The following is an 11,625-nucleotide window of genomic DNA, read 5'->3' as shown; positions in this document are numbered from 1 at the left end:
TTGTCTAGTTCCCAGTTCACATTCTTCTGCTAAAGCCCTACCCTCAGACCATTCTTGTTCTTGCGAGATAATAAAAAGCAAAATGTTGAATAACCCCATCTCTCCCCCTCTCCCTTTCCCACGGTTTCCTGAGAGATTTTAAGGGAGCGCCAAAAACACTGCAGGGAAAGGGGGTGGGATGAAAACAAGCAAAAATTGGGGAGGGGGAGAGACGACCAAGGTGTCAGTCTTTAGTGGAAAAAACCAGCTGCTCAGCGAAATTCAGGGAGCCGTAGTCAGAGGGGAGGCGCCAATGGGCTCGCTGGAGGCTTCTGTTTCGCGGCGGGAGCCAATGGAGGTGCGAAAGAGCGGAGCGCTCCTGGAGGCGCGGTAGTTTCCCCGCCCGACACGTAGATTTGAAAAGGACTGTCCGGCTCCGCTGCACGCCTGCTGCTCGTGAAGATGGCTCTGAAGCAAAAGGAAGGGCAGGGGCACCCCAAAGAGCGGCCCTCCTTGTCTCTGTTCACCTGGGAAGAAGTCAGCCTTCACAATGGCCAAGGGGAGGCATCTCGGGACCGGTGGCTGGTGATAGACAGGAAGGTCTACGACATCACCCGCTTCCACAAGAAACACCCGGGGGGGTCCCGGGTCATCTGCAGCTACGCGGGGCAGGATGCCACGGTGAGAAGGGGAAGGGTAGAGGATGCGCCCTTGGTCTGAGGTAGACGCCTCATGATTTGTCCCTTCGCAGTTTTTTGAAGGTTTCAGGTGTCCCGGAGGGTAGTTTTAGTCTCAAGTTTTTGCGTTGAGTGTAGATATTCTTTGCCGGACTATGCATAAATGATTCTGCCTAAAGGAAATGCAATTTCCTCATAATGTTGAGTGGATCATTAAAAAATATCTCGATATTTTAATAACTTCAATTTTATTATATATGTGCTTATGTTTATGAATGACAGTTTATGTGAAATAAACAGTGAATGGTGACGTCATGGAGTGTTATAAATATGACTGCTTGATATTTACCTGTGCTCTTTAAAGTTGCCAAAAGCTGTATGATTATGGGGATTCAGTGTGAGCAAGACCTGAAGTAGTGGTGGGGATCTTAAACTGTCTGGGCTTTGCTTAGTAAGGCAGGGGCTTCAAACACTGTTGGGAGCATCAGTACATTTTAGATATTAAAAATCTCTATTCTTTCTTGATTTACTATCTCTCCATTTGTACATACCAGTTAGAATGGTAAATGAGTGTGCAAATGTGGGGGGGGGACATTCAATTACATTCAGGCTTTTATGCTCTGAATCCTGCTTATGGTGGAAAATTTCAGAAGGGTATCTCTCTGCATGTTTCTGGTAAGTATTTATAAGCTTGGGTAATGTTTTATGGAATACATCCTTTGGCGGTTGGGGGTCAGATAATATTTTTTAAAAAGATTTGCTAGCGTGGTGTACTAGAAGAAGAGTTGGTTTTCATACCCTGCTTCTCACTACCCAAGGGAGTCAAAGCACCTTACAATCACTTTCCTTTCCTCTCCCCACAATAAACACCCTGTGAGGGAGGTGGGGCTGAGAAAGCTCTGACAGAACTGCTCTGTAAGAACAGGATTGCAACTACCCCAAGGTCACCCTGCTTGGCTGCATGTGGAGTAGCAGGGAATCAAGCCCAGCTCTCCAGATTAGGGGCCTTGACCACTAAACTGGCTTTCAGTAAACAATAAGATAAATGAACAGACTCCTCTCTTTCCTTCCCTTCCACCCTTATGTTCAAAGGCTCAAGCTTGTGTAACTATTCATTCGCATTGTATCTAAAGAATGGGGGGGGGGGGAGCTCATATATATCTTGAATAAAACTGTTGGTCTTAAAGGTGCTACTGGACTCAAAATTTGTTCTGCTGATTCAGACCAACACTACTACCCGCTTGAATCTATGTGCATTAGCATTGCTGGTTTAGTACCATGAACCTTGCAATTATTTCCCCTTCACAATTCCAGTGTGGTCGACATCTAATTTAATACTGCAAGCTATTTCCAGCAACAAGCTTTCTACCACCCACAACAAGGTTATAAACACCTGAAACTGAAAATATTGAAAGAATGTGTGTGTATCTGTATCCCAGCATCTTCTGGGTTATTCCTTTATAAATGAAAGTATACTTCTCATTAACTCCTTGAATCTGTAGCACCAGCCGTATTGCAACCATTATACAAACACAAAATATGTGTACCTTATGATGTAGTGCAGGATCCGGTGGGAATGTACTGGTCTAAATTAATCCCATGTGTTATCTACAAATTAGCTTTCATTAGAACAAATATTTCACACTGTTCTAATTCAAACCATGAATTAGGCTTATCTCAGAAATCTTGTTTTAATCCATGTGAATTGAGTAACCTTGTTGACTAATTTTACCTTTGGAAATGCTAAACCACAATGTTGCTACTTTCTTATTTTTTCAAAATTGAGGAACTAATTTTAGTCTCCTTTCCAATCCAAGCAAAACTCGTAATCTGTATTATTCTAAGAAACTCACAGCAGCATACATGGCTCTCTTCTCTTTCCATCCTCACAATAACCTTATGAGGTAGATCAGACATGAGGGAAGTAATAGAACCAAAGTTACTCAGAAAGCTTCGAAGAGTTGGAATTTGAACACAGGTCTCTCAAACTTTATTCTAACGCTGTAACTACTACACAACTGTCATCTTTTTACAAATCAATAGGAAAATTGTGGTAATCAGTAATTTGTTCTTATTAACTTATTAAAACATTTATAGCTTGCTTTTCTTCATGGTCGAACGTCAATCTATAATTGCTTCTTTAAAAATTATTTAAACAATTGCCATGCTAGGATCTGGGGGGTTTACATACAATGAATATGAGTCAGCAGTGTGATTTGATAGCTAAAAAGGCAAATGGGATTTGGGGCTGTATTACAAGAAGTATAGTGTCCAGATCTCATGAGATGATGTTACCACTTTTTTCCACTCTGGTTAGACTTCACTTGGAATACTGTGTTCAATTTTGGGCACCACAACTGAAGAAAGATGTAGAGAAATTGGATCATGTCCAGAGGAGGGCTACTAAGATAGTGAAGGTTTTAGAAACCAAGTCATATGAGGAAAGGTTGAGGGAGCTTAGTCTGTTTGTTTATTTATTTATTTATTTATTTATTTATTTATTTATTTATTTATTTATTTAATTTATATACCACCCTTCCCAAAGGCTCAAGGTGGTTCACATAAAACAGAAACATAGCTTGGAGAAAAGACAACTAAGAGGTGATATGATAACTATCTTTAAATACTTGAATGGCTGTTATATAGAAGACTAGAAAGATAGCCCATTGCGGTCAGGAATGTAATGGGCGCTAGGATGGGCACTGCCAGCGCTGGCCCTTCCACAGCGAGTGGTAGTGTAGGAGGTGGTGGAGAGGCATCTCTCGGCAGGCGGGAGCTTCAGGATAGCTGTGAGCGCAGTGTTTGGGCTCTGGGCCCCGGGTCTGGGCAGGCCCCTCGACCACCAGCCATCCCCGCCCCCTGGGGCTGTTCGTTGGGGAACGTGGGTGGCTGGGGCGGGCCGGTCCAGGCAGGCGGTGGCCCCTCCCCCGCGGCCTCCCATGACCGGCTGGTTGATCGACCGGTTGGCTGTGTGGCGGCCTGGCTGTGTGGGAGGCTGAGGAAGCGGTGGCAGTTCCTGCAGGACACGGGAGTTAAGGCACTGGAGTTCGGGCGTGGTGCTGGGGGCACTGGGGCCTGGCAGGGGCATCGTCAGGCTCGAGGGGCCGGTCAGGACGCAGGCGCAGGCCCTGATGGCGATATCGTGACCGGGCGAGCCATGCGCGGCCATAAGGGCCTGGCCTTGCCGGGCAACACAGTCAGGGCGCCGGGGTGGCTGTGCCTCATGGGGGACATGACGGAAAGCCCCCCCCCCGACACCAGGCAGGGGGCAGCAGGTTTCGGCGGGGTGCCACAGCTTGGCAAGGCGACGATAGAATGCAGTATGCATGCACGGGAGGTGAATATCCGAGCGAGCGACACAGGCGGGTCTGTGGCAGAGGGTGGGGCCCAGTGTGGATCAGAAGGCACGTTGTACATGCCGCCCAATTGGGACGTGGGAGTGTGGACTGAGAAGCGGAGTGGCCAATCGGAAGGCTCTTAGAGCCTCCCGATTACCCTCTACGCTTGTCAGTCTGGGGGCAAGGGCCCAATCTGTGAGTTTTGATCATGGACTCGGCCCTCCTCAACCACCCTTACTGTTTTATTAAGAGGGACAGATGGAGCATAGTTGTTTTCTGCTGCCGAAGAGGGTTGGACCAGAACCATTGGATTAAAATTAATCCGAAAGAATTTTAAGCTACCTAGCCAGAGAAGCTCCTGACAATTAGAGTGTTTCCCAAGTGGAACAGGCTTCCTCAGGAGGTGGTGGGTTCTTCTTCTTTGGAAGATGTTAAGCAGAGGCTAGATAGTCATCTGACAGAAAAGCTGATTTTATGAACTTAGGCCGATTGCGAGTGGGTGAGCAGATAGTTGCTGCACAACTAGGTCTTACTGGCTTTGGTGCAGTTTCATAATTCCTAGAAGGAGAAGATTAGTGCTTGTTTTAGTGATTTTATGCCAAAGCAGTGGGTGGGGATCAAGGCCTTTGATATTGGGAGATTAGGTGGGAGCACTTCCTGAAAATACCTTGGAAGGAGAATATCCCTGGGCCCCCACTAAAACATTTCCTCTGTATGCCCCACTGTGGATGGGGGTGGGGGAATCCCTGACAGGATGAGGCACTTTTCATATGTGTGAAAAATTCCCTTTCTCATTTTGACTCAACAGTATCTGTGTGTCAATAGCACTTAAGTATGCCTTGTGGCTGCAATATAAATTAATTGTGTGTATATAAACTATAATCTCCAAAGCCAGGAAGTTTGTTGCAGAACTTTAAAATATGCCTGGTGGGGTTCAGTCTTGTATTTCATTTGAATATTTTATTGTGAGCCTATTTCATGGCTATCATAATGGTGTTATGTAAGACCACAAGGGAGTCCGGGCCACAGGGTCCTCACCCCACTTACTAAAACTGAAAGCGAAGGATCGCACACCAAGTTCTCCTTTATCATATTAAAGGCGTTTAATATGGGAGCATATCAAGAAAGTCAGCTCAAAGTCTGTATACGTAACTTCCCTTTATACATTTTCTCCCACGACCGAACCTCTCACCCCTCCTCCCATTGTCTGAGAGGTAGAAGTTTACACTCTGCGTGTGTGCCTAAAAGGGTTAATGACTTCATGAAGAAATTAACACAAGTTTAGCACAATTAAGAAAATGTATCTGTAAGCATTTAAGAAACATCCTGCCCAATCTGCTGACATTTAAACTGTCTCTGAGGCAAGATTAAGTTGTTGACCTCCATATGAACTTTTAAAACTTCTGCTTTTAAGAAACATCTGTGTGTGTTCCTCTTCTTGCAATTTTTGAGTTATTTCTAGAATCTTGAAGTATAGAAAAAATCTAGCATCTAACTTTCCTATGCTTCAATAGCCATTAAGCAATGTTGCATGATCATCTATTTTATGGTCTGGTTTTCATCCAAGCAAACAAGCCTTCTTTAGATTAAAATGAGTAGCCGTGTTGGTCTGAAGTAGCACAATAAAATCAGATTCCAGTAGCACTTTTAAGACCAACAAAGATTTATTCAAGGCATGAGCTTTTGAGTGCAAGCACTCTTCCTAAGGCTATGATCTTCTTATATGACAGGGAATATATAGCAAAAGAGCCTCTTGTGGCGCAGAGTGGTAAGGCAGCTGTCTGAAAGCTTTGCCCATAAGGCTGGGAGTTCGATCCCAGCAGCCGGCTCAAGGTTGACTCAGCCTTCCATCCTTCCGAGGTCGGTAAAATGAGTACCCAGCTTGCTGGGGGGTAAACGGTAATGACTGGGGAAGGCACTGGCAAACCACCCCGTATTGAGTCTGCCATGAAAACGCTAGAGGGTGTCACCCCAAGGGTCAGACATGACTTGGTGCTTGCACAGGGGATACCTTTACCTTATATAGCAAAAATCAGTTCTGTTACATCTGTGTCACAACCAAATACAGCCAATGATGATCCTTTGTCAAAACACCCAATCAACTGAACTGCTCCAAACAGTCTTTTCTCTTCCCTCCTCCCAAGTCTGGTGTCTCCAGTCCTCTAAGGAGGGTGAGTGCAAAATTGCTCCTAGCACCATTTAGGCAGAAATGGCTTTTTTGAAGGATGGAATTAGTTTTTGCTGAGGCTCCTTGATACCTTGTTAACTTTTGTTTAACTAGGCTTTATGGGGTTTGGTTGGCTTTCTGATTGACTGGCCAATGGTTGGAGCCAACATTGGCTGAAAAGGTTACTTCTAAGTAAATACACACATTTCTTGTTTTTATTATGACATCCACTGTCATTTCATTTCATTTCACTAAATTTGTTAATCCTGTATGTATGTGTAAGAATACGTTTACAGACATAGAAAATTAGTTTGTTTGGGTATAAATAAAAGCAAAATATATCTTTCCCAAATCTGAAATGCTTACCCACATCTTTCATACAAAAACAAACAAATTATTTGCCTGCATTTCCCACATCTGAACACATTTATGGAAGAGGAAGAGGGCTGAAGTCTTCCGTATGTTCTGGAGCAGAAACATCAGCATGAGAAAGGCACATATTTACTTCTTACACAGTCTGTACATCAAGTACCATCCTTTTGAAGTGAAAAGGGAAATATGTGTTGTATAAGTTAATATAGATTTCTCAAGAGTGCTCTATGTGTCACCTCTTGCTCAGGGTTACGCCTGAAGACAAACTGAGTAGCTGTATAATTATATATTAGAATTAATTATCATTCTTCAGGCTTCCATATGATTTCCTACATAAATGTGAAGACCACGTTAACCTGTCTAGAGAAGTTCAACAAGCTGAGATGGGATGGAGAAGTCATTAATTTCTTCTCAGATTTGTTTTCCTTATTTATAATTATAGATCACTGCAGTTCAGGATAACATAATTTTTAAAGCATTACCAAGGACAAATAACATACTCAGAAAACACACACACACACACACACACACAATGATATGGATATAGAGAATATGAAGAAATGCATTTGGGGTGGAGGTGTGGATTTCACCAGGAGTTTAAAGTATTTTTCTTTGGATGAAAAACAGGCAGGGTGTGAGAAGTAAATTCAATGGCTTTCCAGCCTGATTTCAGCTACTTCCTATGTAACACTAATAGATCCAGCTAGAGACAATAGAATGGTCCAGTCTCTTCCTACTGCCTCCAAGTAGGGAACAGAGATTTTTGAGGTATTGAGGACTATAAGGAGGGTTTCTTTTTGTGTTGCTTTTTTATTCTACCAGCAATGAAGTTCATGGCCACCTGTAGATGGAATGGCAATTCAATATATACATTTATGCCTATAAGTCAGAATTTATTTTCCATGGCTTCTGAATAATCTTCAGCAGCATACAATGTCCAAACCAGAAAATAACTCCCACCCACACTTGCACAGCCTGATATTTTTTTTACATCTCACTGTTCAAAAGGGAACTCTGAGGCAGCTAATATGCAAATATTAAATAGTCTTCCTAGAAAATAACAAACAAGGTTATCTATCCTCTTCAGGTTACACATATAAAAATATGGGTTGTTACATTGTGTCCAGTTTCACCAGCTAGAAAAACTAGAAAGCATAGTCTGGATACAGAGGCTTGATGAAGCAAAGTTATTACTCTTGAGTGTGCTTACGTGTCACTAGGGCACAACTTGAACCCAGCCAGTGGGAGTGTGCCAGAAGGCACTGGGTGTAGCTCAGTCTAAGGCCCACAGGTGCTGGGTTCAGCTTGTTCCCCATCTGAAGCGGTATGCGGGAGGAGGGTGGTTTGTGCCTGTTGCCAGCTGGACTCACACTGACACTGGTGGGGTCCAAAGTGATGGTAGTGTTTATAATATGATATCTGTTAGAGGATATGCTAGGTTGGATGTTTGGTAATATTTAACACTTGACTACTTACATATGACTCCTGATTCAATCTAAACCAGCGGTCTGCAAGCTTACGCTCGCTGCGGACCGCTGCTGCGTAGTGGGGGGAGAGGGCGGCCCGGGGGCCTGCACACACGCGGCAGCCCCAGCGCAAACCCAGCAGGGGCGCAAATGCGCGTGCGCGGCAGTCCGCGCAGGCGCGTTTGCGCCGGCGCCTGCGGCTCCCCCTCCCGGCCCCTCCGGACCGCGATCAAATCGGCCAATTAGCTCGGAGCTCGGCAAGCTTCTCTTCCCTCCCGAAGCGAGAAGCTTGCCGGGCCGCGAGCTAATTGGCGGCTTTGGTGGCCGATTTGCTCGGGGCCTGGCGAGCTTCTCGCTTCTAGGGGGGAGGGAAGAAGGAGCCGCAGCCCGGCCCCAAGGCCTTCGCGGCCCGACAGCGGACCGCAGCCCGCGGGTTGGGGACCACTGATCTAAACAACCAAGAGATGCCAACAATTCTAAAATCCCTGGATCTTGAATTTGTGGGTACAATTTTATATTCCAAATTTGAAATTTTGTTTTAGAAAAACAGATCAAAGGAAATTAGGAATAACATGAGTTGTTTCTGCCCCCAAAATTGCCATTAACAACAAAAACAGGCTCACCAATTTGCTTTGAGGGGAGGAAAGAGGGTACCTTCTCCCTCTGTTTGCCTCTCCCCAGCTCCTCCTAAAACTGTCACTATCAAACTGTCCTTATTCAAGTCCATGATGGGACCATATTGGTTTTGGTCACCACACCTGAACAAAGATATTGTAGACTTTGAAAACCTGCAGGATAAAGCAGTTCCAGTGATCATCAGACCAGAGTGCTGTCCCATGAGAATTGCCTAAAATGCTCCAGGCTGTTTTACCTGGGGAAATGGTGAGTAAAGTGTTGTCCTGCCCCTGAGTGCTTCCTTCTCCAACCAGCTTGCCTTTCTATCAAGCACTCAGCCTTGCCTTCTGTCCCTGAACACCCTCTCCTCCTTCTACTTCCCTCTACTTAGCAGAAGCTGCTAATCCCTGCTGTGTGAGAGCTTCACCTGCTAGTGAGTCCCCTGCCCAGGGCCTTCAGCCTGCAGCCTTTCCAAGTCCTGGGGGGGGGGGAGGAGAGGCCATCCACAGAGTTCTTCCACCCCCCACCCCCAATCTAGTGCCTGTTGTATTCCTGAATGCAATGGGCTTGGCCCCTAGTCATTCTATATACTCCTGAACCCCAAATAGCACTTTTGGGGGGGGGCAGGCATAACTCAGATCCTGTAAATCCCATACTCAACAAACTTGGAGGACAGGTAGAGGAGAGTCAGCTGGAAATTCCCTGTGAGTTTTGTGTTTCTAGCATGCTGGGAAGGATTCTACCACATCACAAAAACTGAACCAGTTCATTCAGCATCGAAAGTTCATGATGAGAATATATAAAGAATAAGAAATAGACAAAAAAAATCATAACATTTTTTTAGATAACATTTTTTAAAATAACACTATCTAAACAATTCCCCCTTGCCCCCCTGATGACTCTTCTTTTCCTCCTTTGTCTCAATTGGTGAGATAGTCCAAATAAAAAGACCACTGTTCACAATAGTCTTCTTCGGTGTTCTCATTTACCATCAATGAGAGTTTACCCATTTTAACCAGGTCGGCAGGTTTGTCCAGCCAATCATCTATTGTTGGTATGTCCTGGGATTTCCATTTCTTAGCAATTACTAATCTTGCCACTGTTGTAGCATAGAAAAATAAATTTCTTGCTTGTGAAGGAATACACTGGGGTGTTTTATATTCTCTTATTAAAATATATACATACTAGTAAAAAAGCCCATTGCCCTTTGAAATGCAATGGGCGCTAGCAGTGAGAGTGGGTATGGGGGGTGGGGGACTACCTGGAGCGGCTTGCGAGCCGCTGGCGAGTGGCAGGAGTCCTGGAGCTTCGGCAGCCTGCGGCGGGCGGCGGCAGCGGGGACTCCTCGGCCGCGGCTCTCCGAAGGGTCTGCGAAGTCTTCTCCCGGCTGGCTCTGCCGGCCGAGAGAAGGCGGCCAGGCCCACCCCCACCCCGAGGCTCTTCCAACCGCTTCGCGGTTCCTGATTGGCCCCTCCGAGTTTTTATCCCGGACAGGGTCCGCCCTAACTCCTCCCACAGTGCCCTTACTGCTTTATTCAGTCCGTGGCGCTCCACGCCACGGGGCTGTTTAAAGATATTAAAAAGTTCATGATGGTCTGTGGTTTGCAAACTGCTCATGCCATGAACCGATCTGCAGTTAGAATAATAGAATCAGAGTTGGTGACTTGGGGGGCTGCAAACTTAAAGGGGATACTTGTCTTGCTTCCAGTGTGTGGCTGTGGTCATACCCCACTTCCCCAAGGCCAAGTCCACACAGACCTCAGAGAAGAGTGTGGCCCACGAGAAGGGTCAGAACAATTACAAAACCCAAGAAGCAGACAACCCAGCCTCCTTGTACGATAGTGCTACCACCACCTCTGAATGGTCCCCTAGGCATTCAAGACCCAGAGATAGTCTTGAGGCCTATCAGGGGGTTATCAGGGAACTTGACTCCATCCGGAGACAAGACCCACAAGACAAAAAGGTTTTTCTGGTTGTATAGCAGAAGTAAGGCAGGCTAGGCTTGTCCAAAAATCAAACTCCAGGTTTTAAAAACTATTTTATATTTATTAAGGTGCATGTAAGTAAGTTATATACTAGCAGTGAAAAAATAAGAACATTGTATAATATTTCTGGGTAACATAACATACTTATGAGAATAGCAAAGTGGTAAGTCAGAGTTTCAAAGTCCATAATACAAGATGCAGGTTCACAAGGTTACAAACAAACAGAACAGAACAGAACTGGAACAGATCAAAACCTGAACAGAGCAAAAACTGAACAACATGATGTTACAATATAAAACTGTTGTGGCTTATTCCCATATGGGGTCTCGGGCACAGAAACCAATCAAAGACATATGAACCAATGGGGTTACTAGTGTCAAGGAAGATGAGCCAATCCTAAAGCAGGTGCTGTAATGCCAACTCATTAAATTCAAGGTGTTCTCATAATAAGCTAATTGGGAACAACTGAAGCCAATTGTCTTATCAGTCTGTGCAGACTGTTAGGATTCTCAAGGGCACAGCTGTAACTAATAGGCACTGTAGTCTTATGCAAAGAGAAGTTTCATGAACAGGATTTGAAGCCATTATTTCACTACAGTGGCTGAGGGAGGTCTGCCCAGATAAAGTTTCTCTGTGAGTTTGGGGTCATGGGTTTGTTCCTGAACTGTTCAATAGACTTGCAGAAAGGCCTTTCTACTGCAGAGATTGTCTGGGATTCTGATTCTGTTCTGCTGGGCTTCTATTGCCATTGGTTCTTTTGCTGACCCTCCCTCCATTGGAGGGCTGTAACTCAGACTCTTTAAATCCAATATTCACCAAACTTGAAGGGTAGGTAGAGAACAGTTATCCAGAGATCCACATGTGTTTGGTCTTTCTAGCTTGCACAGTGTATCATTCTATACACTCCTGAACTTTCCTGGGGTACTTTCTTGGGGGGGGGGCATAACTCAGATCCTGTAAATCCAATACTCACCAAACTTGAAGGACAGGTAGAGGAGAGTCAGCTGGAAATTCCCTGTGAGTTTT

The 11,625-nt window shown here is 45.0% G+C and overlaps 1 protein-coding gene across 2 annotated transcripts in view; it reads left to right on the top strand.

Moving 5' to 3' along the window:
* The first annotated feature begins 203 nt into the window (after positions 1–203).
* The window catches only part of LOC143829784 (acyl-CoA (8-3)-desaturase-like), a 43,606-nt gene continuing 32,184 nt past the window's right edge, over positions 204–11,625 (top strand). For both annotated transcript variants that reach the window (XR_013228230.1, XM_077321185.1), the window contains exon 1: positions 204–660. Coding sequence is in view for 1 of the 2 variants with exons in the window: in XM_077321185.1 (XP_077177300.1) it covers positions 442–660 (219 nt within the window). In the remaining variant the exon portion in view is untranslated. The remainder of the gene's footprint in view (positions 661–11,625) is intronic.

The sequence above is a fragment of the Paroedura picta genome, chromosome 2, assembly GCF_049243985.1.
Source record: "Paroedura picta isolate Pp20150507F chromosome 2, Ppicta_v3.0, whole genome shotgun sequence".
NCBI classification, from domain to species: Eukaryota; Metazoa; Chordata; class Lepidosauria; order Squamata; family Gekkonidae; genus Paroedura; species Paroedura picta.
This window is presented reverse-complemented; position numbering and strand designations above follow the sequence as displayed.